General features: G+C 49.9%; 11 protein-coding genes across 11 annotated transcripts; 7 read left to right on the plus strand and 4 right to left on the minus strand.

Annotated features, from left to right (window-relative positions):
• Positions 1 to 106: 106 nt before the first annotated feature.
• On the plus strand, positions 107 to 854 carry EI90DRAFT_3076656 (uncharacterized protein). Its single transcript, XM_039061666.1, has one exon. It carries the CDS (start codon positions 335 to 337, stop codon positions 590 to 592), a length of 258 nt encoding a protein of 85 aa, XP_038911290.1. The 5' UTR covers positions 107 to 334; the 3' UTR covers positions 593 to 854.
• Positions 855 to 1,552: 698 nt separating this feature from the next.
• EI90DRAFT_3146945 (Alpha/Beta hydrolase protein) lies at positions 1,553 to 3,460 on the minus strand (the record flags this gene model as incomplete). The annotated part of the gene is made up of 6 exons (XM_039065482.1): positions 1,553 to 1,807; positions 1,873 to 2,570; positions 2,629 to 2,906; positions 2,968 to 3,111; positions 3,162 to 3,307; positions 3,371 to 3,460. 6 exons carry the CDS (start codon positions 3,458 to 3,460, stop codon positions 1,553 to 1,555), a joined length of 1,611 nt encoding a protein of 536 aa, XP_038911291.1.
• A 2,165-nt stretch (positions 3,461 to 5,625) lies between these two features.
• Positions 5,626 to 6,447, minus strand: EI90DRAFT_3019810 (uncharacterized protein; the record flags this gene model as incomplete). The annotated part of the gene is made up of 4 exons (XM_039057411.1): positions 5,626 to 5,967; positions 6,078 to 6,175; positions 6,238 to 6,255; positions 6,342 to 6,447. 4 exons carry the CDS (start codon positions 6,445 to 6,447, stop codon positions 5,626 to 5,628), a joined length of 564 nt encoding a protein of 187 aa, XP_038911292.1.
• A 309-nt stretch (positions 6,448 to 6,756) lies between these two features.
• EI90DRAFT_3076662 (uncharacterized protein) lies at positions 6,757 to 7,541 on the plus strand. The gene has a single exon (XM_039061667.1). The coding sequence runs from the start codon at positions 7,095 to 7,097 to the stop codon at positions 7,425 to 7,427; it is 333 nt and encodes a 110-aa protein (XP_038911293.1). The 5' UTR covers positions 6,757 to 7,094; the 3' UTR covers positions 7,428 to 7,541.
• Positions 7,538 to 9,647, minus strand: EI90DRAFT_2935294 (ClpP/crotonase-like domain-containing protein; the record flags this gene model as incomplete). Its single annotated transcript, XM_039055136.1, has 7 exons — positions 7,538 to 7,951; positions 8,017 to 8,672; positions 8,759 to 8,826; positions 8,898 to 8,961; positions 9,056 to 9,137; positions 9,292 to 9,405; positions 9,534 to 9,647. The coding sequence occupies 7 exons, from the start codon at positions 9,645 to 9,647 to the stop codon at positions 7,538 to 7,540; spliced, it is 1,512 nt and encodes a 503-aa protein (XP_038911294.1).
• Positions 9,648 to 10,293: 646 nt separating this feature from the next.
• Positions 10,294 to 12,024, plus strand: EI90DRAFT_3076669 (cysteine desulfurase). The gene is made up of 5 exons (XM_039061668.1): positions 10,294 to 10,418; positions 10,470 to 11,099; positions 11,325 to 11,486; positions 11,546 to 11,742; positions 11,800 to 12,024. The coding sequence occupies exons 1-5, from the start codon at positions 10,299 to 10,301 to the stop codon at positions 11,867 to 11,869; spliced, it is 1,179 nt and encodes a 392-aa protein (XP_038911295.1). The 5' UTR covers positions 10,294 to 10,298; the 3' UTR covers positions 11,870 to 12,024.
• A 130-nt stretch (positions 12,025 to 12,154) lies between these two features.
• EI90DRAFT_3146948 (uncharacterized protein) lies at positions 12,155 to 13,652 on the plus strand (the record flags this gene model as incomplete). The annotated part of the gene is made up of 8 exons (XM_039065483.1): positions 12,155 to 12,182; positions 12,274 to 12,357; positions 12,409 to 12,440; positions 12,500 to 12,594; positions 12,654 to 12,744; positions 13,069 to 13,139; positions 13,194 to 13,293; positions 13,344 to 13,652. 8 exons carry the CDS (start codon positions 12,155 to 12,157, stop codon positions 13,650 to 13,652), a joined length of 810 nt encoding a protein of 269 aa, XP_038911296.1.
• Positions 13,653 to 14,121: 469 nt separating this feature from the next.
• On the plus strand, positions 14,122 to 16,917 carry EI90DRAFT_3292334 (uncharacterized protein). The gene is made up of 2 exons (XM_039067326.1): positions 14,122 to 14,977; positions 15,045 to 16,917. The coding sequence occupies exons 1-2, from the start codon at positions 14,530 to 14,532 to the stop codon at positions 16,625 to 16,627; spliced, it is 2,031 nt and encodes a 676-aa protein (XP_038911297.1). The 5' UTR covers positions 14,122 to 14,529; the 3' UTR covers positions 16,628 to 16,917.
• Positions 16,579 to 16,914, plus strand: EI90DRAFT_3076674 (uncharacterized protein). The gene has a single exon (XM_039061669.1). It carries the CDS (start codon positions 16,734 to 16,736, stop codon positions 16,905 to 16,907), a length of 174 nt encoding a protein of 57 aa, XP_038911298.1. The 5' UTR covers positions 16,579 to 16,733; the 3' UTR covers positions 16,908 to 16,914.
• A 1,463-nt stretch (positions 16,918 to 18,380) lies between the features above and the next one.
• EI90DRAFT_2977412 (uncharacterized protein) lies at positions 18,381 to 19,432 on the plus strand (the record flags this gene model as incomplete). The annotated part of the gene is made up of 6 exons (XM_039055911.1): positions 18,381 to 18,641; positions 18,711 to 18,788; positions 18,840 to 18,942; positions 19,003 to 19,060; positions 19,118 to 19,219; positions 19,271 to 19,432. Exons 1-6 carry the CDS (start codon positions 18,458 to 18,460, stop codon positions 19,430 to 19,432), a joined length of 687 nt encoding a protein of 228 aa, XP_038911299.1. The 5' UTR covers positions 18,381 to 18,457.
• Positions 19,433 to 19,485: 53 nt separating this feature from the next.
• On the minus strand, positions 19,486 to 24,064 carry EI90DRAFT_3157574 (SIT4 phosphatase-associated protein-domain-containing protein). The gene is made up of 11 exons (XM_039066121.1): positions 23,922 to 24,064; positions 23,649 to 23,861; positions 23,308 to 23,509; positions 23,117 to 23,251; positions 22,363 to 23,058; positions 21,453 to 22,304; positions 21,220 to 21,401; positions 20,732 to 21,161; positions 20,465 to 20,677; positions 20,359 to 20,409; positions 19,486 to 20,306 (listed from the first exon to the last, which is right to left on the minus strand). The coding sequence occupies exons 1-11, from the start codon at positions 23,930 to 23,932 to the stop codon at positions 19,572 to 19,574; spliced, it is 3,720 nt and encodes a 1,239-aa protein (XP_038911300.1). The 5' UTR covers positions 23,933 to 24,064; the 3' UTR covers positions 19,486 to 19,571.
• Between the last annotated feature and the right edge of the window lie 525 nt (positions 24,065 to 24,589).

Raw genomic sequence — 24,589 nt, forward strand, 5'->3', positions numbered from 1 at the left:
TGCATCAACTTTTTTTGGTGTCTGGTTCCTCCTCCTGACGCGGTGTCGGGCACGTTACTTATGGTGTGAATCAACTGGATCCGGCTTCGACACAAACAGTTGTCAACTCGAATAGGCAGGAAATCAGAAACTGTGGAAGGCGCCATTAGCGATCGCCATCATTGGTAGCAATGATGGCACCAAGCACCCGAAATCCCGTTCTTAGTGGCTCTCATATCGTGGACGTCGTATTCAGGCAACACGCCTGGTAACAGGTTCACTCTCATCTCTTCGCCTCAGGACCATCCACGCCCACTGTGGTCATTTATAAACTGACGTGCAAACTCATCCCGGAATGGGCAGCCTCCTGTCATTTTTCAATCCGTTTTTGGCCCTCAGATATCCTCTGGTCTCCGCAAAAAGTGGGAGGGGTTGTCTCTTATTGGAGGCTTGGATATTGTCTTCTCCGGGGCGCGACGGGGCAGCATGGATAATCCAATATTCACTAAAGCTGATTGATTTGCTTCAAAAGCTTCCAAACCCCAAGTGGTGCGAGGCCAAGGATCAATGCTTCTTGCGAGAACGTCTGCAGGCCGAAGTCTTAGCGAGATGACGCTGCACTATCTAGTAGAGGCTGACATGCCCCAGCCCCGTTGCTTGATAGGCGCCGCGTGGTACTGTGAAATTGACTGACCAGCAGCATCGGCGCCCAAATATTACTCCAAGGATGTCGTGTAATACGTGTCAATTTAGGGACACAATAGGTCCGGCCAACCCCCGCTACATTACAGCTACGGCATGTAAAAGCCATCCCCTCGTTGGACAGTTCCGTTAAATCGTGCCGGTAGCATGACTGCAATGCTTCTGCTTCAGGCGCCCAAGCTCTCAGGCATTCGGAATCGAATCTCATCTTCGGAGCGGCTTTGTACAACACCCCCATGTAGTTCTGCAATACATACACAGTCATTCACAAACCAATAAAGCTATCACGCGTTGTTCGTGTGATGAGCACGCAGTAGATATGAAATGTAGAAACAATGCAATGGCATCGGACCAAGGCCACATCCCTAAACAAAACAAGCAACGCAGCCATAAAATGAAGAAAGGTTGTGTATACAGGGGAAGTCATAATGCAAGGCCTGACAATAAACATACACAAACGAATGTTGCATTACACTGCAATGCAGCACCGAGGCAATGAACAGAACAGATTGTTAAAAGGAAGGGAAAAAGGATCTCGTTGTGATTGTGCCAGTAGTCGGCCACAAAGGCGGTACGGCGACAGGCAAGGAGGCGACGTGGACAAAGGGGTTGAAATATTGTGTGCTTGACGTGCTCGTTGCGAGGGGAGACGGTGGCACAGTACGATCAAGGCGCAGGGGTGGCAAGAGGTGGTGTATGGACATGAAAGGGGTGATAGCGCAGGGTGGATGACATCAGATTCGACGAATAATGCAAGGTATCTGGTAAAGCTGAAGTGGAAAACGAAATTCGAAATTGCCTGGCGAATGGCACTTAGATAAAACTGTTGGTTTAACACGAGATGGGGGGTATTCGCAATGCCTGCAAGAGTCTAGACGCCATAAATTTGCCAGTCAAAGAGCACAGCATTCCCCCAGAAGGAACGCCTGCAGGCATCCTCTGCGGCTATGCCACCGCCAAGGCCAAATTGTATCGCCTTGACTGCAGTAGAAGTTGTCGCGCACCATTCGCCTAGATTGGCGTTAGAAGGGTTGGGATTTGATGTCTTCACGAAGGCCCCCCAGCGAGCTTGGATCTCAGCTGTGAGGGTCTGCTGGTCAGGTGTAGGCGAAGGTGTGGTGCCAAACTAAAGGAATGAGTGAATAAGAAAAAACTGTATGTCACGCGGTGAGTGGATCGAAGCAAACTGACCGTGATATAAATATCGTCCTGATGGCACACTCTCCCACCCACCGTGCAGAAATCCGAAGCATCATTTCCGGCATAAGTTGCTCCACGCCTGAACAAACCGACATAGACATTTCCACCCCTTGCGGCATAGGATCTCGCAAATGACCAGCTGGGACATCTCCACGTAGCATCCGATCCTAATACCGAAAGAGTTTCTCTCGTCCGATCGTCCGGCTGACCAGGCACGACCTTCATCGAAGAAACATTATACCAAGGCGAAGCCAGAATTGTCGCCGTTCGATTTCCAAACGTTGCTTGTACAATAGGCACATAGTTCTGCTCAGGGAATCCGAGCGGTAGAGTTTCACCAATAAGGAAGCCCGCCTCATCCATAACAGTGGTGACGAGAAGAGGCTTGAGAAGGGAGGGATATGAGTTCCGGCTCAGCGATGTCGTGATGAACTGTCCATCAACGCTTGGGCGTATGGGCTCAGCAGACCCCGCAGCCGGGGAAATAGTTGACGCATTACCGAGCAAGTAGCTCTGGGTAGAAAGGAGCTGTGAAGTTGGACATGTTGCGGGAGAGCAGGGAAGCTTGGAGTAGAACCATGATTGGAGGATGTTGTAAGCAGATATAGGCAGGAAGTTGAAGTCCATAGGATCGCTCTGAATGATGCCATTCTTGAACAATTTGGCCGCAGTAGGTGCAGCCATCAGCGCTATGGGGGGGGTTAAATGTTATATGGATCAAACCAACGACGATAAACGACGACTTGCCTCGAACCATCATTCCTCCACTACTTTGCCCAGCGACAGTGATACCGTCAGGATTGCCATGGAAGCTGGGAAGCACCGATCTCAAGAAGCTTAAGGCAGTTGTGACGTCTTTGACACCAAGGTTTATACCACCGTTTTGTGAATGTGGAGGGATGAAACCGAGCACTCCAAGACGATACTGAAGGGTTACAACAATGGATCCTGTGGATAATGCAAAGGTAGAACCGTCCAGACCGGGGTTAGTCGCGGCTCCATAATAAAAGGAGCCGCCATGGATCCTGTGTGATGCTATTGGTCAACAAAAGACCCACCACCAACACTGACGATCGTGATACCCACCAAGCGAATGTGTTCAGCCCATTGCCCGATGCAGCGGCAGCAACAGGAACGTAGAGAATGAGGAAGAGGCAATCCTCAGAGTATTGGCTTGAGTCAACGGAAGACTGAGGGCACGACGGAGGCGGTGAGGCGGGGTCACCGTCACTGTTCTTATGTATAAGTCTCGCCGCAAACGCAGATGCTTGAACACTTACGGCATCCTCCAAGCATTCGCTAGAGTCGCAGCCTGCCAACGGGCAGCCGAAGCATAACGGACCGCAAAACGCGCCACCCCATTGGAAACGGTTCCATTAGCAAAGCCGAGAGGTGTGTAAACGCCCTTTGTCACGTCGAACGATCTCTTCGGGCAACGATGGTGTTTGGGCCGGAAATGACAAAACCAATTGGAGAAAGGATGGCGCACTTTTGTTCGCGTGTGCAAAGGACCATTTGTGAGGAATGCCAATGCATTAAACGTTAAAAGAAGCATTGAGAAGGCAGTGAGGAGTAACATAATGAGCGGGAACGCTGTTAATGACAACGTCGTTGACAGTGCGGCGGGGGTTTCGGATGAGATAGGAAACGATGGCGTGAGGAGTATCTAGTTGAAAAACGAGAGGACAAGCAATAAAAGACTCATTAAAATAATTCGTGTTTGTACAATGATTGTTGAAAGGTACAAAGGCCATTGAATTACACGAGCAACTATACATAAATTAAATGACCCGCCCCAAATTCTCGGCGACGACAGTTCCTGGCTATTTCCGAGGAAAAGTGAGAGATCCTTGCTTGGCGAATTTTGGTTCTACGCGCGTGAATAACGCAAAAGTCCCATATCCTCACAGAATCCTGAGCTCGCGAAGCATCATTTTTTGTCCGTGGGAATCCAAGTGGTCACACGCGGAAATGCAAGCCAGAAAGGTGAAAAACGCACCATGTTTACCACGAAAAAATTTTTTCATAAAGAGGGTTACGTAAGGTCCACCTGGGAGAGGCTTTTGCGGTGAAAACAAATATGGGACACGTTAAGTTCCAAACTGGACAATCGATCGAAGTGAATGGCATGTAACTCGATCCACAAAGAAAGTATGCGTAGTGTTCTTTTATCTGCAGGATATTGATGGCACCCGTTCCCTGTACCTATAAGCTTCACTGCCCATGCGCCAAAGGCGATGAAGGCTCTGCCAAGTAGTTGGAACCCTCATAATAAAAGTGGCTTGGTCGTACGTCGTCCCTTTCTTCCCCATAGGTCAAGTGAGTCTTTTGACCCTTGGGCGGCCAATTTTTCGTCCAGGTCTGGGTTCACGAGCAGGCTGTACGCACACCAATAGATCGATTTACTAGAATTTCAACAGGAATAGATATCCAAAGTAGCGCATGCGAGTCTTACCTTCACTTTGGCTGCGCCCGTATCCTCTTGCCCAGGTGTAGGATGTCACCATAAGGATCTATCGGGATACTAGTAGGACATTGATAAAGTATTCGGATCTTACAATTATCCTTCTACACGACCGTTGTTTAATTGCATTCTTGTTAAGTGGGATATATAGATGGCACCTTCGGTCGTTGAGTCGATGAGAACAGTTTCAGGCGAGAGCTAGTAAGTAATGCGGGTTTCAAGCTATTAGAAGGAATGACGCCACTCCCACGCAGTCTAAAAGATTACATTTCGGGAGAAACCAGAGGAGTTCTAGTGCTGGCAAGGCTGATCATTCCTTGGGTCAGTTTTCAAGAACGGTAATTTGAAATGGGATCGGCCATTGAATAGAGCTAGGCAGCAAATGGTCGCCGAAAGCGGTCATACTGGCCTTAGTTCATCAGGCCGGATGCGTCGCTGCTCAGCTCTGTGCCTTATCTCAAGGTCCTGCCGAATCCAAGCCGTGCCGCTCAGCCGCTCTGCATTTTTGCTTTTCGCCAGCAGACACCGTGCCAAAGTAGGCTTGAATTGCTTCGGCTGTTGTAGGTGATTACTTGCGCAACACATCTGACCTCAGGCCAGTAGGACTAAGCGATGTGGCTCATCCAACATCGAACATCGATTCCTGTAAGTTAACCCGTACGTTGCCTTACTTGCATACGTAGTATGTCATCGTGGCCATCAAATCCACATACCGCAACTGAGAGTCATTACCCTACTGTGGCTTCGGTGTGAGCATGGGAACATGAACATACTATTCATCGGACGCGGAGGGCTTCTGGTTGATATTGGGTCCATCTACACGGTGTGCCTTATTGTGGGACTGAGCTTGCGCTGTTATTCCACAAATATGAGCTGCCAGTGCTCCAGATTCTATGTAGCGTGGTCCTTCGCTCGCGATTAGGGTACCATCACATTTGTACGACACTGTTTGGCCGAATAATCCGAGCGCTAGTCCCAGGACACTTACATCCATTGGGTCATGATTTCTCTCACCGGCCAGGCGCCAGCTTTAGGGCAACCTTGCTTTGGGGTGGTACGGTGCAACGCAACACGGCCAACTCACTTTAACTGTCCCAATATGCCTGCGGTCAAACTCCTGGCTCTGCTTTTTTCACCAACCCATTCATTAGTAATCTTGGCGCATTTGTGCTTTCAACTGAAGGGTACAATGCCAACATGAACGATTCCAGGTCCGACGAAAACACATGGGGTCCCTTTCCCGTCAGGGTTTTGTGTGTGCAAGGACGCCGAACCGGGGTTCATTCATCTATCTCCCCAAATTTATGTTGCAGCTCATCATTCAACTCTTTGTAGATCGCTCGTTTCTGCCCTGTAATTCTCGTTCGCAGCGCAGTTTCACTTTCTAGTTCGAAACCAAACATTCGCTTCCGGAAGGACAAGTTAACTGCAACGGCTTCTTGCTTCTTTGCTTCTTTCCATTCCTCAAACGGTGGATGGAATGCCGATTTCCACAGGATGACATTTCCTTGAGGTGCAATACAGCCTTGTATTGGATCGCCCTTATCTCCACCAGGAGGGCTTCTGAGCGGAGTTGGGCTGTCAAATGATTCCCAATGCTTTCCCCCCCAGTTCTCAGGATGCTATTGTTATGGGTCAATGGGACATGAATAGTATCCCACGCCTGTTCCTACCATATTGCAAAGCCTGGGTACGGTGCGCCGCCCTGCAACCATTACTACTAGTCTCTTACATGACATATTTGGCAGCCCAAACCCAAGGACCCGGACCCGACGGAGACATGAACCTGAGCAAACTGCCGATGCCGAATAGCGTTGGCACCTTCGCACACTAGACCCGCAGCTGGGAGTTGTATGTGCGCGAATTACAAATACAGGGTTTCTTTCTCACACCTTGCTTTGTGAGAGCGTCTAATTGACTGCCATCATCATTCTTGACGACCAATGACAATCCCATCCAATGCGGCCATGTGGAAATCCTCAATACAGCCGCTCACGGGGATAGTAGATGGGACTTCCACTTCCCTCAGGGTTTTTGTGTTCGATAACGCTCGGGAAGAAATTGGGTGAAACCAAAGATTGCTGGGCTCCTGGCTTGTGCATTCACTGCATTTTGAGCCCGAATTTCCTGCGCTATTTCTGGTCTTCCGACGGAACTTTTTTATAGTTCACGCAGCGCAGGAACCACGTCTCCCTGACTGACACCTGTATTGCTTTGGACTTCGCCAGAAATTTCGGGGGACTTAGAAGCAGTAGTTCTGGTTGACGCTTCCCAGGCTTGGGGCCCAAGTTTCAGCAACGTATCTGTGACGTTGTCAGCTTTGTGTCAGGACACACTCAGCGCGAATGTATTCTGTCTGGACTACAGAGGGTTCCAGCTAGAATCCTATTTTGGACTGCTTCGGGGCTGATGGCTCGCATCTATAACTACTTGTGTGCTTTCTAGACTTATGTTGTTCAACTCGACATGCCAGTCTTATCCGGGCTATATATCTATGGTCTCTTCTCTGGTGGCTCATGTTGACCCTCTCTCAGTGAACTACAATCCAACTTGCAAAGACGTCGGGTTTTCCTGAGGTTGCCAATCTATGATTTTGTTATCTGCGGTACATGGGAACGCACGTGTCGTATCCCCACCTATCGGGCATATAGATGCTCAGCCAGCAAGCGCCCCAGCAGCAACGCATCCACACATAGGCAGCTCATGATCACCATCAATATTTTTCTGGGCCTTACTATCGTCTTGCGGGATGTCTGCCTGCAGTGGGAGAGCTCAGCTGTTCCCCCCTGCGCTGCCTCGCCCGCCGCTTCATACTGGCAAGAGGTGTCACGGCCCCCGGGCGCCCTGCCTATATGCTTGTAGGGACCCACGACCAGGCCTTTTCCACCTCACTCTGCTCTATCATTACTCGGGTCACCCCCATCGTTTGCACCGGATTGGATGCTCCGATGACGGTAATTTTTGCCTGCCAGGAAAACCCTACACGTGTGACGGTGGTGGCTGCATCATGAAATGCATGAACCACATAGCTATGAAGTTGAGCACACTTAATAATTCTAGGCTCATTCCGTGGAGTACATAAGGAGTTAGGACTCAAAGTTTGTGCACCTTGGGAACAACGTTGGTCCTTGGACTACGCGATGCTCGGCAACGCGGATTCGGATTCGGTCGACATCCCCCCACTGCACTTCGCTACTGCCATGTCTTCCATCTGAGGTACTCTCCTTGGAAGGTTTCGCACTGTCTGTCGATGACCTCCCCCACCTTGGCTCTGACCCCCTTCTTCCCACTTTTATTAACTTCAAGCCGCTCCACAACCTCCTCTCTCGTTAATGCATTCTCTCCGCCGTTGTCGCTCATAACAAGCGCCCTGATTTCACTTTCGGTCGGCAGAGCGTAATGGGAGAGGCTGATTTGGACGGATGTACGTGGAGTTTGAAGACGCGGCGCGTTTGAGACGTATGGAGAGGTAGGGTCAAAAAAAGTCGAGATAATCTGGGACTGAGAAATTTCGGGGAGGGTGGAGGGAGACCAGTTTGGTCGGGATTTGGATTTTTCAAAGAGAACGGCTGTCACGCCTGTGATAAAGTCAGGTGAGCCGCCCGACTGCCGAAAAATACAATAGATATCAGATCCGGAAAGGATTGCAGGGAACAGGAACGGTTACTTACGCAAAATGCGTTGGCAATTCCCAATTCCATCTGCAGTGAATCGCTTAGCCTCCAATCCTCTCTGCTTGCCCTCCTAACAGCCTCAAATGCAACCCTCAAACTCGTTGGGCTCCTCATGTTCAACACTTCCAGTGTCTCCTTCGCCCACTTACTGACCTTCTCCTTATCCTCCGTATTTCCAGAAAACGCACCATTCGAAAATTTTCTCAGTGTATCGAAAACACCCTCAATATCCTTCACCCCGAATGCTAAATCCAGTGCGACTCGAACAGCTCCTGTACTGATCATAAGCTGATCCACTCCCATTTCCTTCTCCCTTTCCGCGTCTACATCCAAACTAAACTCTTCAATAGTTTCATTGATAACCTTGTCATGGGGCTCCTCCAATCCTCCCAATCGTTCGAGTAAACTTGGTATAATGCTAGAATCGACGTAATGAGTTGCCAGGCCGAGTCGGAAAACTTCATAGCCTTTGATAGTTTCTCCCGTTAGAGCAAGATAAGTCCCTATTTCGCCGTCGAGGCGAGGACGGGAGAGGATATATGTTGTTCCGACGTCGGGAGCATATCCTATCTTGGTTTCAGGCATGGCGAAGAGGGTTGAAGGTGTTGCGATGCGAAATCGAGCATACGCTGAGAGTCCGACGCCACCGCCCACTGAGTCCGAGGCAAATAGGCAGAGATTACGAGAATGGTGTCTTGTAAACTGGGCGCGGCCTAACGATTGAAGGTGTGGCACCTACTAGTTATACCCTCCATCACGGAGATATAGGGCTTCTGCAGTGTTGCTAAATCATAGTCTAGTTGGAATCTGGTAGGGAAAGAGGATGACAAAATAAAAGGGTTGAGGATTTGGACATGCAGCCGGAAGATGAGGCTCACTCGCTCTTAAAGTAGTCTAGTGCCCTCTGTCTTGTTTTCTCGTTTGCAGCATACTTGACAATGGCTAAAGGTTATGAACATATTAGAAATTTCTGGAAGGTTTCAGAAGATAGGCCCTCCAGACAGCAATTGCATATGTCCAAGGAGACAAAACATACTTTTAACTTCACCGCCGGCACAATACGCTCTTCCGATTCCTTTACTGATGATCATCTTACACAGGTTTGAATTGTCCCACTCCTAAAAACGTTTCTCAAATCAGAAGAGTTTGAGTGGAGAGGGAGAGCAGTTCAACACCACATTAGAAATGTGGCAGCCGATGTTATAACAGCCCAGAATAGAGTTCAACTTAAGCAATCGTGGCGTGAGGCTGCGCGCGAGTATGATACTTCACCTTAATCTTTGGTGATATAAGATTGATCATCCCTTGGTCAAGAGCATTGAGAGTTTTTGGCTGATTGAGTATGAACGTCCGGGAAGAGTATGCAGACTCAAAGAGGACAGGAGTCTAGTTGAGAAAGAGTGATGAATTTTTTATATTTAAAGAATTCAATTTGCGGGGCATGGAGATTATGGCGTCAATTTGGCCGTAGTTGCAACAGAAGCAAACAAGAGACATGCCTCGTCTGGAAATACGTTATCCCGTCTATCAGGGGCGCTGCTGGAATCGCCAGGTGGAGAAGCAGTTGTCATATGTCTTGAAACAGCAATCAATCTCGTGGTGGGTGCAGATGCAAGAGGACGACGCATGACACCACCCCAGATACTCGTTCTAATCGAGGCTGAGAATGGTTGGAAAGCAAATGTAGGTCCTATGCGCAGCATGGACGCTGCTTGCCCACAATGCGTTACTCTGGTCGTGGTGGAGAAAAGTGCAAAGTGACTGGAAAGTTGTGCGATGCTTCCCACGCCTGATACACACGTGACGCGTCATGTAACATCATATTTGCGATATCCCTCAGTCACCTCCCCTCCATTCCTCACACCAACATCTTCTCATCCGTAAGGCAAGCGGGATTGTTTGCCATGATACTCTCCAAGGCGTTTCGATCTGCCACTCGTAACGGCGCCGTCTCTAAGGCCGCAATCCCAGCTGTGGCGTCGCGTGCAAGGAGAAGCTTCGTTCAACCTACCACTCTCGATAGGGCGGCTGTCATTGATCTCCCGAGTGTTTCCGAAGACGTCGTTTCCCCGAATCATGGTAGCTATTATCTCTCATGTAGCCGTTACTTGGGACGGCGGTGCTTACTAGGTCGTCTGTTGCAGGCTCGCTCGGTTTCACGCTCGAGCCAGTGAGGCGGAATGACCGTCCCATCTACCTTGACATGCAGGTAGGGACTAGTACTCTCCACCTTATCGAACCGCTCATGGGGCTTGTTCCTTTCGCAGGCGACAACACCGATGGACCCTCGAGTGCTCGATGCAATGCTGCCCTACTTGACAGAGCAATATGGCAATCCCCATAGCAGGACCCACTCTTATGGATGGGAGGCAGAGGCTGCCGTTGACGCTGCTCGCAAGGCTAGTGTTCTGGCTTTTCCATTGAGACTTGCTTACCATCGCCACCCACAGCATGTGGCTGACCTCATTGGTGCTGATGAGAAAGATATTGTTTTCACTTCTGGCGCCACCGAGTCAAATAATATGATCATCAAAGGCGTTGCACGCTTTAACAAGGAACGGCGGAGACATATTGTCACCACACAAACTGAACACAAATGCGTGCTTGACTCATGCCGAAACCTATCCGAAGAGGGTTTCGATATTACATATCTCCCCGTTCAATCGAATGGCGTTATTGATCTGGCACACCTCGAGGCGGCCATTCAACCTGGCAACACTAGCTTGGTCTCCGTTATGGCGGTGAACAACGAAACAGGCGTTATTCAACCCATAAAGGAGATAGGAGAACTCATTAAAAAATACAAGGGGGTATATTTCCACACGGATGCTGCGCAAGCCACTGGGAAAATACCACTCGATGTGAACGAGATGAACATCGACTTGCTGAGTATTTCGGGGCATAAAATTTATGGGCCTAAGGGTATTGGTGCCGCTTACGTGAGAAGGAAACCTCGAGTGAGATTAGAACCGATAATCAGTGGCGGTGGCCAAGAGAGAGGGCTGAGGAGCGGGACCCTTCCTCCCCCGTTGGTTGTGGGTCTTGGGGAGGCCTGTCGAATTGCGACTCGCGAGATAGTTGTACGTATATTCCCTCTCCCATACTTCTCCGTTGCATTGGTGGCCCCATGATTATATTCTGCACAAGGATGTAACATGTCCTTCCAGGTAGTCGAGTGACAGTTTGAAGTTCGAGCTGTCGACTTGGCAGTGACCAGCCGTGCAGGGGTGCTGAGTTGTTGTCCTTCCATTCTTCTTCACTTATTTCTTTCACCGCTGTCCACTCACGCTGCTGTTGTGCCATAGTTCGATCATGCGTATGTAAGCAAGCTCTCCCAGCGCCTCATCAATGGGATTATGTCGAAAGTGGAGCATGTTGTACGGAATGGTGACCCGAATGGGTATCCGGGTTGTGTTAACCTCAGTTTCGCATATGTCGAGGGCGAAAGTCTTCTAATGGCTCTCAAGGTGATTTCTTCTGCGTACCCCTTTTCTCGGTTTTGCGCTAAAGCCTGGATTTCTGTCAGAAAATCGCTTTATCCTCGGGCAGCGCGTGCACCTCAGCTTCCCTTGAACCGTCATACGTCCTACGAGCACTCGGGGCTGCAGAGGATATGGCACACTCCTCTCTCCGCTTTGGTATAGGTCGTTTTACAACCGAGGCGGAGATCGATTATGTAGTGGCTGAGATTGTAGAAGTTGTCAATCGATTGCGTGACATGAGGCATGTTTTCCTTTCTGCTCCACTAGAACATTTCATCTGAGACACTTTACCCAACAGCCCACTTTGGGAGATGGTCCAGGAAGGAATCGATCTAAAATCCATTGATTGGTCCCAATCTCAGCATTAAGAATGGGCCAGTCCGTTTGTTTTGAGGATCCCCTGATATGAGACCAAACTACATACATTGGAAATGTCATTTTCGCTGCTTGTGGATTCCTTCCATGCATGCTCCGGGCAGTTGTTTTGGAGGTGAATTCAAGGATGCCTGTTCGGAGTTTCAAATAAATTTAGAAGTCCGCCGGAAGCACCCGAAGCGGCAATAGCCTTCCAACAAAAGCTTGAACGGTTGCAACATTCTGAAAAGACAAGAAAATCGTTGCGGAAACCGACCTCAACTCCAGGAGAACATAAAATGTCGTCTCGTAGGCTGTACCTTGGCCGTATGTTGTTTTTCCCTTTCTCCTTGCGTCCTGCGTAATACGTTCCCGACCATCAACGCCTGAATTGCGCCGTTGTCATCATAAAACACAGGTCTCCCGACGGATGCCCAACAGTCAGACGTCCAAAAGCTTTTTGATGGGTATGGGCCCGTCACCGAATGTCGGGTTATGACTGGTCCGTTAAATACTGGATACAAATGACCTGACTGTTGATGCGCGCTTGCAGGATTTGGCTTCGTTGAGTTCGAGAATCCCAAAGTAAGCGCGTTGGATAGTCTACGCGAAACACATTGTTAATACGTGGGCTGTCTTGGTAGGATGCCGAGGACGTCGTGCAGAAATTCAACGGAACACAATTCATGGGTAACAGTATAATTGTGGAGTTTGCCCGTGATAACAGGCGTCGTGACGAGTGAGTACTTGTTGACATGTGGCAACTATTGGCGTTGATCTTTGCCAAACGTAACTCAGACGTCGTCGTGACCCTCCCCCTCGTGCTAGGAGACCTCCTCCAGGCCATCGTGTCATTGTCACTGGCCTGTCCAGGGATACGAGTTGGCAAGTGAGTATCCTCTTTCATGTCTATTTAGGAACGCCCTTCGTTATGGCTTGGAATGGGGCCGGATATTTTGATGGTACTTTGTGCGGTTGAGTTAATGGACAAAGGCTCTCCTGTCGGATCTCGCGGATCGGATTTGGTGATTCACCGAACTTCCCTGCGTTGGTGCGAAGAGCATTGGACTTTACGGCCACCTTTACATGTAAACCGCGGTGGATGCCTCTTTGTGCTGCCTTTTGGACCCGGCCCGTCCCTCTGTTCCTACCCTTGGAATGGATTACCCGCCTGGATGGAACCTCACCCCAACTTTGGCCTACCTCTTTCTAGGATCTCAAGGATTTCGGTCGTGACACCGGTGGTCAGATTACTTTTGCCGACATCGACTATCCTGGCAGCGGGTGGGTTACGTTTGGGTTCATCATCACTTCAGTGATGTACAGCTCCTATTACAGGATTCTCGAATACGTCACTCAGGAGGATGCCGATGATGCGGTGAGAAAGCTCGATGGCAAGGACCTCCGTGGCGTTAGCGTTCGTGTCGAGCATGGAGATGTGAGTTGTTCGCACTGTCCCCACTTCGATTCGTTTATCCTTCTCCGTAGAATAGTAAAGACCGCTACCGTGATCGTTCTCCGCGACGCTCTCGTTCGCCTCCGCGTCGGTATGACGAGCGCTCTCCTCCCAGGAGGTATTATGATCGTGAACGTTCCCCTCCCTATAGACGGGATGACTATACCCGCCGCCGCTCGCCGCCCCCAAGGCGGGACGACAGGGAGAGGGATTATGATAGGCGTGACAGGGATCGTGATGATTTTAGAAGAGATGACAGAGATAGGGAATTTGATAGGCGCGATGACAGGGACCGCCACAGGGAATATGATCGCAGAGATGACCGCGAAGCGAGATACTGACTGGTAAGCTAGACACTCTTATGGCTATCCTTTTTTGACTGACTGAGGCTCCTGGGTCCAGCTTTTACAGGTCAATTAACCGTTTGATTGCAAAACTGGAAAGGATAAGGCTTGAATCTGTGGTTGGCGTATAACTATTTCCTCTGTCTGCGATGAAGCGCGATTATTCGTGTCTTGAATGCTTGTGGTGCCCCATTTGCGTAGCTTGGGCTCGTCCTTTTTGATAGATCGTGCTAGGCGTTGCAATTCGGCTCCACCTCCCTTGCTGTGTTCGTCGTCTCCCTCCTGGACTCGTCAGGTTCTGTTTATTACCTCTTCTCGTTGCGTAGTTATAATCTCATTTTTGCATGCCCCGAACTATTCGTCTCATCATTATCTGATGCATCCCACCATGTCTGACTTTTGAATGCGCCACAACATTCGTGATGTCTTGTGATGAGGGAAACTATGATCGAATCTGTGGCTATGCCTGTCAGATCCGAGAACATTTCACTTTTATTCTCCATTACCACACCCATACGCTCAGCACTCGAGAATTGTAGGAGCTAGCAGTGGAACGTATTAGATGCCCAGAACCAAGTGTCTGGGATCATAAGCCCGCTCGTGTCTGCAGGGCTCCCTCGATGGTTGCAATTGGCGACCGGCAGAGGCAACCGAATTGCGTATCAGAATCATGATGGGATGCTGAAAATGTAGACCCCTGCCAGTCCATTGGATGATCTTTATAAATGACGTTTAGGGACACCGGGTACTCAAGTTTGCACCCTCGTTCCCTCCCTTTGTTCCTTCCTTTTCCCTTGCGATCCTTCCAACCCCATCGCTATTCAGAGGAGCTTACGGCCACCCTGGTGCTGAAATTGGAGTGGCTTCGGAAGTGATGCCCCCCGCTCTCGTTGACATCATCGAAAGCTCCCATCAATTTGTGGACCGTTTATCCGCCCGCTTCAGTGGGCGGGTCTCAGCCTCCCAAAACCGTCGTGGTTTGACCAGAGGCAAGCGTAATATCCATCCACGGGCACTGCATAGAGGAGCCTCTACCCTCTCTCGTAAAACTGAGGGGAGTGATGAGAGGGCTGTCACACTCAGTGATCCAGCACTTATTGAGGACCGATCGAAAGCATTGAAACCGAGTGTTGGGGTGTGTGCATACCTGTACTGTGGACACAGCCCTCGCAGCGGCGCCTCCAGAAGAAATTTGAACTTCACCGCAGCCGAGACCTCAACCAAGATTCGGCCAAGAGCTACCCAGAAGCCTGGTCAGGGCGTCGCCGTGTCTACCGCCATTCTAGCATCCATCCTTAGTGCCGTACTCACCATTGCGTTGTGTAAGCCTCCAGCCATTAATCCATTCCCTCAGGATTGAGCTTATTAGTTACTCTTTGCGCAACATAGGTATTCTTTTTTATAAATATGGTTTGTCACGTTTTAAAGCCTGGCGTAATCAGCCTCCAAAGAGCAAGGCTTCCGAAGCCAACTCCGTCGATACCACCGCGAAGGAAAGAAAGAATTCAGTCCTTTTAATTGCGGAAAGCCCACGCTACTCCCTCCCTTCAAACCCATTCCAGTCCAACCCGGTCCAGCCGCGTATCCAGGAGGGACCATATGATGATACTTCCCCGGAAATGGATCCTGTTGCTCGGATGCGCCCTATCTCGCTTGCACTAAAGCAACAATATCAAGCCAGAAAGGCTGAGGCGACCCAAGTTAACCTCGAAGAGAGTGGTGTTGCACCTAGCCCTATGTCCATAAGCATCCCCCTGTTCGTCAAGACACACCACATGCAACAATCTTCTAATTCTTCGAGTGTAACGGTCGTCAACCAACATGGAATCCCTCCCACTGTATTCAAAAATCCTTCATTGGGTGATTTCAATAACTATAGTCTTCCTCATATAAAACCTATTTCTAAGGCTTTAGACGCTCCCCCCGCCATGACCAGAGAGCCCTCCCAGGACCTTATAAAACGCAAGCCTGTCCCAGATCCCGAACGGCGAAGACATCATGAGCGTGGGCACTCCCATGAACGCCATGGTCGCAATCGCAGCCGAAGTCGCAGCGAAACACGACCAATATCAAGTCGTCCCGGTACCCCTAGCCTTTCGAAACGAACACGACGGCCTCTCGCCGCAACCCAGGACGACTCTTCAGAGAGTGGACAGGAACTGAGCATCCCTGACTTCCGGTACGATGTACCTAATACGCCTCGGTACTCCTCGCTTCCGCGGAACCAGTACCGCCAATCATCCCAGCCGAATCGTACGGCTGAATCTGACAAGACCCCTCCATTTTTTCCTCCCACGCCCCCCTCTGTTGCTGAGTACCTGGCTAATTTTGAAGCCCGATCAAAGCAGGACCGAGCGACCGATCTCCCTCTTCCACGTCTTGTCAAAGTAGTGGGTACCTTCCCGCCTTCACTTCCCGATGAAATGGAAGTCACACTCAATGAAACGCTCCGCCTTATACGAGTTTTTGCCGATGACTGGTGCTATGTTCGGAGGCTCTACCCTTCCAAACCCGGAGATGAAAATGAGAAGCAGGCGATGCAAGTTGGTGCTGTCCCTTTGCTGTGCCTCGCAGAGCTGGACGGCACGCGGGTCACAAGGCCAGCCGCGGTTACACCGGTGAATGTTACGAAAGTTGATGCGAGCGCTCAACCAGGTACTCAGGAAACGAATAATACTTCACCAGATTCCTCAGAAAGTCAGCACACCGATTCCGGATCAGGGTCATCCAAAGCGAACCCTCGTTCGGGTTGGTCGACCGACATGACGCCCTCGACGCCGATGACCTCCCCTGATCTTGGCATTACTTCTCCGGAATCCAAGGGTAACACCCTGACGAAGCAACCCTCGGGTAATCAGCATGCCCAAATTCCTAGGTCTCTCCCTCAACCCCCTGTCCCCGCCGTGAGACAGATCGCAGATACGGTGCATTCGCGGAACGGGAGCTCTGTCGATAAGATACGTTTGTCGTGATTCCTTGTTTTGTCCTACTCAACGCGGACCGATATCATCACCTCACTCATTTACATCGTTCGTTTTCTTTCTCTCTACCCCACATCCTATCGATGTCGCGTCTGGGATGCTTTACGTGCTTCTTTTTGGTGGAACCTGCACGCACTCGTGGAAGTCCGGTTACTTAGGGTTGGGGGAACTAACCCTAGGTCCTTCCCTTCGTTCGTTCCTCTTGTTAACTGGCATCTATCGGACTTTTGATTTGTGGATATGTAACAAATTTATGCTTCGTGGAGAATAAAACCGTTATCAAGATTATGTCGACGGACAGATTATCATGTGTGCTGGCCAAATTTTGCCATAAATTTCTTGGTTTCGATCGAGGCCGATGATAGTCGCGAGGTTACGGTCATGAGAGGATCACCGAACTAGCCCGGTCCAGGAAAGGAAGTTCTTTCCGATAGATCAGGCTCCGCGCATAGAAATTCAACGATAGAACCTGACACTGACGTGCGCATGTTACTAAATGGCAAAGGCCCGGCGTCGCGAGCAACTTGGTTCTGAATAAAGGTCCGAGGGAGCGACGGAATTAAGGCCTAAGACATCGAAAGAGATAAAAGAGATATGGCTGAACTGCCCCGCGTCGCGACAAAAACTTATCCTGACTGGTCTTTTTTTGAATATATTGTAGGCTAATGAAGAGACAGATAGCGCTGAGGCAGGCTCCTGCCCAGTCGGTCTTGTCCGAATTGTCGACTGATCTCCGCAGAAGTGCTGACACTAAGACGAGTAGGAGGGGGTGGTCCAATTTCTTCTCAGTTCGGCATCCCATGATGCTGAAGGGTGACATTATATTATCAAGGAAGCATTCGCATTTGCATCATTTGGGACCATCTAGAGAAGCCTCGATCCTAGAAAAGTTGTGATGAAGGCCTCTCGAGATCCCAGCCTCCTAATGTAGGGGAAAACACCTGATGCCAATCTCATCGCCGCCGTCCGTCCCTTTTTCTTTGGTAATCTCAATCATCAATGTATAAAGAATATTACTTGGCCTCTTGAAACGCCACAGGCTCACCGGATAAACACATTATCCATACTTTTCTTCGCGTTGATCCCCACTCTTAGCGCAGCACAGCTTCTATGTCTTCGGTGCGCCTGCGCATTGATGGATCACAGCAGCACATACCCTTGATCCAGGGAACAGGTATGAAGGCTCTCCCGTTCAGCAACCCGGAGTTCCTCGCCGCTTGGCTTGGGATAATGATGACAGTACCTGGGTTCGTGATGAACATAGTTTGCAACACGGAAATCCCTGAGTGGCAAAATTACACTTATAATGAGCGACTTTGTCGAAGTATATCGCTGTCAAAAGATGGCTGCAGCATCTTCAAACCGTTGTGACTGATGCTGAGCGGATGAGAAAATCTCGAAAGTCAACAAGGATAGGATCATCCTTAGTTCTCGAGACTGGTGACAAAGATCCCCGCGTCGGACCCTTCGCAAGCAAGCCGCTATCAGACTGAACGGACTCTGAAGCGTCTCGCTTGCACGATTACTGCATCATATTAAGAACAGAAGACCCTTGAAATACTTCAGCATGGCCGCTGGATGGTCGCTGGACATCGCGAGGTGCCCATTATGTAGGATTCAGGAGATGGGCCCCCGCACTCTTGCAAGCCCGTGGGCACCATAACTACAGTTGAGTTCCCCAATCGCGCAACATCCCAGCGTGACCAACGCAGAAACATTTGAATCAGTCTCCCTTGCGGCCATACGTTAGTAAAATGCTGTCCTATTTGGTGGAGTGGCTGCGGGTGTGAAGCACTGCCACTCGACATTGTGCGAACGGACATGGCGACTTTCGTTCGAACGGGTCGAAAGATTGTCGCCATCGGGCGAAACTTTGCAGAACATGCCAAGGAGCTAGGGAATACGTCACCTAGAGAGCCATTTTTCTTCTTGAAGCCAACATCGTCGTACACTCCCAACAAAGGAATCATCGAGATTCCGAAGGGATGTGTTGTTCACCATGAGGGTAAGAATAAAACGTAGCATTGCGAGGAATGCGTCTCACACGTGCTGATGCGGAAATGGACTCCCATAGTTGAGCTTGGCGTGGTGATTGGCAAGGGCGGACGTGACATATCGAAGTCGGATGCCTATTCTTTCATCGCTGGCTATGGTTCGTGACCACGTACCTTTGAGTGCTAGGCGTGCCCAATGGCCTTCGCAGCACTGGCTATTGACATGACCGCGCGGAATATTCAAGAAGACGTGAAGAAGAAGGGATTGCCCTGGTCCACCGCGAAAGGCTTCGACACATTTACACCTATCAGGTTAGCAATGCCAAGGGCATTTTCCCTGTCCCCTGCATCTATTTTTTTTTGTCCCCGTAGCGAATTTATACCGAAATCTGCGATTTCGGACCCGCACAATGTTAACCTCTGGCTCAAGGTACACTCCACAATGCCCTTTCATCTCTCATCACACCTCCACTCATCTTTCCTTAAGGTGAACGACGATGTTAGACAAAATGGAAATACAAAGGACATGATATACAAGATCCCTCGGTTAATTGAGCACGTTTCATCTATCATGACCTTTGAGGGACCTGTCTTCTTCTGCATTCAACGGCATCGTCTAATTCAGGCTTAAACTTCCTAGGAGGGTGATCTACTTCTCACTGGGACGCCATCAGGAGTAGGCCCTATCCGTACTGGGGACAAGATTACAGCCGGGCTTGCTCTACCGCAGTCCACGGAAAATATTGTTTCGCTCGAACTTCACGCAATTGATCGAGCTGGAGGTTACCGTTTCACACCATGACTGTGAGTCATCAAACTCAACTCGCCGCTCGGATTGCTCAGAGCCTCCCGGTTGCTGCATAGATGACGATATTATAGTGACAACAGTGTGGTAAATACAGATGAAAAATGGATAAATGAGTCCATACCATACACCGGATTTAATGCGAAGATGTGAAGTATTGGGGGAATCGGGAAGCGGGGTCTTCGCCATCCTCAAGACGGAACGTTCTTGTGGGCGATCCCAATTTGGATGGCTGAACATGCAAACTGAAGGCATCAAGCAAATTTCCTTGCTGATTTTTGTCCAGTGAAACACTCCCAAACGAACGCTCCAACTCAGCCATTGCGTGTGACTTCGGGACCTCGTCAGACGATGTTGCTATCGGAGGATGAATGAAAGGGTCGTCGCTGGAAACATAGGAATAATTCTTCCGACGCGACCCAAAGGTATCGGGATCCAAATTCACCTCCTCGAAGTTCTCGCCGAACGAATCGTCGAAAAGTGGTTTACTTGCTCGCGGTGTCCGCTCGCCATCCTCTTGATCCTTTCCGCCCCTCATGCTGTGCTCGGCCGATAGGCCATGAATAACTTCGTCCACGAAATCGTCGTTCTGCGATGAATCCAAACTCTGCGTGATACCGTCTGCGCTTGTGCTCGCAATCACTTCCAACATTGGCGCAGTCTGGAAGTCACCAAAGCCGTCGTCATCTTCATCAAATGAATTGCGGCCCCCAAACGAGAAACCCTCTAATGGTGAATGCCCGCCAAACTCATTATCAAGCTCGAAGGTTGGATTTGTGGATGATGATGGGAAGGCGAAGTTGTCGGTGAACTCGGAGAAATTAAGTGACGTTTTGCCCGCATGCGAGTCACCAAGTGAACCAAATTGATCCTTTCAAACATGTGAACAAGGTTCGTATGGCTCGGACGCCCAATCAACTCACATACTCTTCCGAGAATTTCTTTGGGCCGGTCTCAAAGTCGGCAAATGAATCCTGTGACGCATTGAATGGGTCAAGAGTGACGTGAACCATGCTGAGCTTTACTTACGTGGAAAGCAGCCCCAAATACCCGCCGGGTACTGGAGCCGAATGCTCTGCGATTGTTGGAAGGTTGGTTGCCCGCGGACAGGTCAAAGTCACCAGCCTGTGGAGAATCACTGAGCCAGTTGGCATCATCGTCGTCGTCAGAATTATCAGATGATGAAGATTCAAGTTGGGAGCTCGCCATCGAGTTGAGCTGTTGAACCAAATATCGAGCGAACTTCGAAAAAGATAAGTGAAAATGCATACTGAAGAATCAGACGCATTCTCTCACCCGACCTGTAGGGGCTGAATCATCGTCTTCATCATCCTCATTTCTGGCGGCAAAAACAACATTCTGGACTGGGGCAGACCCAATTCCATTAGTTGATCCAACCTTAGTGAAGGTCCCCGTCTCTCTAAGCGCCAAACCATCCCCTTCATCTACAGCCAGGCCCCCGGCCCTTGCATTTCCGATGGCTCCTAATCCGGGCCGCAATGGAGCCGATAGAATAAGTGGTTTCCCTCCGCCAAGTTGGCTTGCGTCTCGCTCCTTGGTCTCCTGGAATCGTCCAGACACATACTGGTCCCATTCTGGCTGTGGTGCATACTGAGACAGCCGTTCCATCAGTTCGCGGGGGTAATGGGACAGTGCACTAATGACATCTTCGGATATTAATGTCAGATGTCCCATGAATCCAAGTCTAACACCCTTCGGTTTCGAGCTATTGGGGCAACCGCATTAGCTAAAAATAAGGGTGGAGAACTTATGGGGATCCTGACCATGCTTCGTCATTACGCCTTTGTGCTTCGATGATACGATGGAACAACCGACCCTCACGGAACAATGCCATGGCAAGTTCGCGATTGAGAGCCCTATCCATGCGCCCGGTCATAATTTGGTGAAGTAGATCGTAGACAACGTTGTGAAGAAAGTTATTCAACGGGAAATCAAAGAATAGATCCTACACTGACACTCAGTATGGTGGTCAGAATGAGGTGAAAGCAATAAATACCAATAGGGTTGAGATGACGTCCAATTCGAGGAATCGTGACTTAAACATGTCGCCGGGCGGCATTTGAGGACGATCCGGACTTGATCGTGAAAGTGTCAAAATTCCTTCAGGTTCATCCCTAACTGAGATAAGTCGTGACGTGTCTAAGGACACCGATGATATGATAGAGGCCGACATGCCCGTAGCATCAGATGGTGGGCTCGGCGGTATTTCATTCGGGTCCGTGAACGTAAACGGGTCAATGTCTTCTACAGGTTCCTGAGGAGTTGAACTGTCCGCAGAAAGATTGGCATTAGAGGAAATTGAAGATGATTCGGTGTCTGGAAGGGGATGGGGCTGTGATCTCGGGCTCGGCACTGCAAAAGGAGCCGGTGGCAAGGGTTCACGACGCTGTCGAACGGCGGACCCATCCTCATGGATATTAATCTCTTCCATGTGACCACTGTCATCGCTTCCGCTTTCGCTTCTGTCGTCTCCCAGGTTGCTAAGATACTCTGTGTCACCTCCAGATGTGATGGAGCCGACCGACAAGTCCGTGGAGGCGAAAGAAGCTTGCAGGTCTCGTGACGGAGTTGGCTCTTCGGTTTCTGTTTCCGGGGGCCTTTCAACCTGAGGTGGGGGTGTGGGGGAATCGTCCATGCCTCCATTGGATACTACTCGTGCCAGTTCCTCCAGAGCACTCAGCCCGCCCATTAAGCGACCCTCATCGTCATATGCAGGGCCATAACCAACGGGACGGTTGAGGAGTGACATGTTTGAACAATGAAGGAGCTCAGCATATAGCTCACATATACGAAACCGCTCGAGTGTGAGCGGCACAACCTCGCCGACTGTCGTCAATATTGGGCCGTTCTCCATGTTAGAATATATGAGCCCCATGCAAAAATGTCAGTGCAGTGTGACGACTCACAAATGAGCGAGGGCTCTTGAGCAAGGCCTGAAACTGGGATAGCCGGTCGCTCAATATCTCCAGCAGACCACCAAAGTGGACGATCCCCATTTGATCAACCATACTATCCATATTCTGTTCTAATATTTCGCGATCCTCCCCTGCACGCTTTTGGGGGTCCGAAGTCGTTCTAATTATTGTGGGAATATACTGTTGCTGAACTTGGATTAAACGATGACGGAGTGTGTGAAATAAATACGGCTCGAAGAAGTCTGAATTATTTTTGCGCATGAGCTCAATGATGACTGAAGCGACGTGGAGGAGAGATGAAGTTGATCGTTCGGTACCCGTTGAAGTCGCGGAATGATATTCAGAGCCCGAGGATAGTGACTCAGAATCGGATTGAACATCGTCATCATTCTCACGCGTTGCGTTCGAATGTGGAATTGCAGACACGCTGCGAATGCTGGTTCGTCTTTCCGGTGCATCATCAAGCATGAAGCCTACGAGGCTCTGAATCAGGTCTTTCGACACTAGTTGACGTGGGAATCGGTTCGCCACTAAGACGACTTGGCTCTCGTTCGCGTTAGCAGGGGAAGGTGCACACATGACAATGATTCCTTTGAGAATCTCCGCAACGATGGCATGTAGATCAGGAGGATGACGTGGTGACAGTAGTGAGACAAGTTTCTGCATGAAACCTTGCGAGGACAACCACTGGGGGACGAAGCTGGGATGAGACGGCCACCCATTGCATAGGAGGCATATCACGAACCTCAACAACGTCAGAGCCGCCAGAAGCGTCATCCGTCTGCAGCATGCGAAATAATAGATCAACAATTGCAGGCGTCTCTAGATGCCTCATTAACCGTTCAAGTATGGAAGGTTGGCTTGTAATGAAGTCTAGCATCTGTGAATAATCGTCAACAAGATGAAGTGCGACTTGCACACAGAGAGTGGAACAACCTCCTTGGGCTTTTTAGACATGAAGACTGCATTGATCTTTGTGAAGTGAGAAGCCAGTAATGGCTTCTGGGTTAATTGTTGAGGGGGGGTATCCAGGATGGCGTCCCAGAATGGGACAAGGAGTTGCTCCGACTCTCGCACACAGGTCTCAACAATAGACCATATCTCGCAACATAGAACTTCTGTCGACACATGTGGGTATCTATGTGAGCAAGAGTCAAACTCTGGGTATTGAATGGTTGGGGAACATGACCAAAAGCGCGCGGTTCACGCACATAAAGGCCGGGTGCTTGTAGAGATAGTGCGAAAATAAGGGGTTTATAGTGGCACGATTCACTCACTTGAAGCGTCCCATACCATCCCCTTCGATCTCTCCTGATGCATAACCGAGAAGCTTGCGTAGGACATCCGTTCGTTGGAAATAGTCAATCAGACGCGTGTTCTGGCTCTTGCATTCACTTAAGAGATCATCGTCATCCAGAATAGACTCAAGGTCAGCATCCTCCCTATCCAGGAGAGTATCGATGCTCGACGTCTGCTGGAATGCAAATCTCCTGTGTTTGAACAGTAATTAGCGCGCTTTCGCCTGGGACTCGAGAAACGACCCAATTTACTTCCAGAACATATCAAGAAAAGGCCCTTCAGCCTACTAGATGATGAGGAACCAGGAGGGATGTCCAACAGACGTGGGTGTCGCCCTGTTTGCCTTTCAGGGACTTGACGAGAAGTCCTCACGTGATCCGGCGCTAAACCGGAGATCCGATGGCGATGATCCCGCACAGCAATATTGATGTTTGTTTGACCTCAGGGTTTTGAGGTCTAAATCAGTCGACCCAAGAGCAGACCTGCTCTATTAGGGTGTTGTCTTCGGAGCTGCTTCAGTCCGTTGGAGTACCAGTTTCCAACATTCACAGCATCTCCGCCTTGTGTCGTCAGATGAACCTTACACCAGCGGCGGTCGGAGTCGTCACCCACCCAGACGTCATCTTTGAGACACCTCACACTTCCGACACACTTCCGCTTCGTGGTGGTAAATAATATGCATCACTACCTAGTACAGCAAGCGAGCCCCTTTCTTCCCTGTGCCTTACTTCACTATTTGTACTCTGTCCTGACTGCAAGCCGCTTCATCTCCTCTTAGTCCATTGAACCACATGCTTGCTTCCTTACTACACTCCACTCGAGGGGATATGTATCGAATCCTCTCGGCGGCCAGAACACTGAATTCTATCTGTCTCGGGCCTGCGATTCGGGGAGCGCAAACTCGCTCGGCGGTCTTGGC

Source organism: Cantharellus anzutake (genome assembly GCF_015039405.1).
Source record: "Cantharellus anzutake strain C23 chromosome Unknown EI90scaffold_64, whole genome shotgun sequence".
NCBI lineage: Eukaryota > Fungi > Basidiomycota > Agaricomycetes > Cantharellales > Hydnaceae > Cantharellus > Cantharellus anzutake.

Excerpts from the sequence above, each read along its gene's own strand:
- EI90DRAFT_3157574 (XM_039066121.1), bottom strand. Across the intron at positions 23,510-23,648 it reads GATGGTATGGGACGCTTCAA|ATACCCACATGTGTCGACAG; the intron begins GTGAGTGAATCG and ends TTGCTCACATAG. Across the intron at positions 20,307-20,358 it reads AGAAATTCTCGGAAGAGTAT|GATCAATTTGGTTCACTTGG; the intron begins GTGAGTTGATTG and ends CATGTTTGAAAG.
- EI90DRAFT_3076674 (XM_039061669.1), top strand. The coding sequence starts at position 16,734 with ATGCTTTACGTGCTTCTTTTTGGTGGAACCTGCACGCACTCGTGGAAG.
- EI90DRAFT_3076669 (XM_039061668.1), top strand. The coding sequence starts at position 10,299 with ATGGACCCTCGAGTGCTCGATGCAATGCTGCCCTACTTGACAGAGCAA. Across the intron at positions 10,419-10,469 it reads CCGTTGACGCTGCTCGCAAG|CATGTGGCTGACCTCATTGG; the intron begins GCTAGTGTTCTG and ends CGCCACCCACAG. Across the intron at positions 11,743-11,799 it reads AATCGATTGCGTGACATGAG|CCCACTTTGGGAGATGGTCC; the intron begins GCATGTTTTCCT and ends TTTACCCAACAG.
- EI90DRAFT_3076656 (XM_039061666.1), top strand. The coding sequence starts at position 335 with ATGGGCAGCCTCCTGTCATTTTTCAATCCGTTTTTGGCCCTCAGATAT.
- EI90DRAFT_3292334 (XM_039067326.1), top strand. The coding sequence starts at position 14,530 with ATGCCCCCCGCTCTCGTTGACATCATCGAAAGCTCCCATCAATTTGTG. Across the intron at positions 14,978-15,044 it reads CGTACTCACCATTGCGTTGT|GTATTCTTTTTTATAAATAT; the intron begins GTAAGCCTCCAG and ends TGCGCAACATAG.
- EI90DRAFT_3076662 (XM_039061667.1), top strand. The coding sequence starts at position 7,095 with ATGTCTGCCTGCAGTGGGAGAGCTCAGCTGTTCCCCCCTGCGCTGCCT.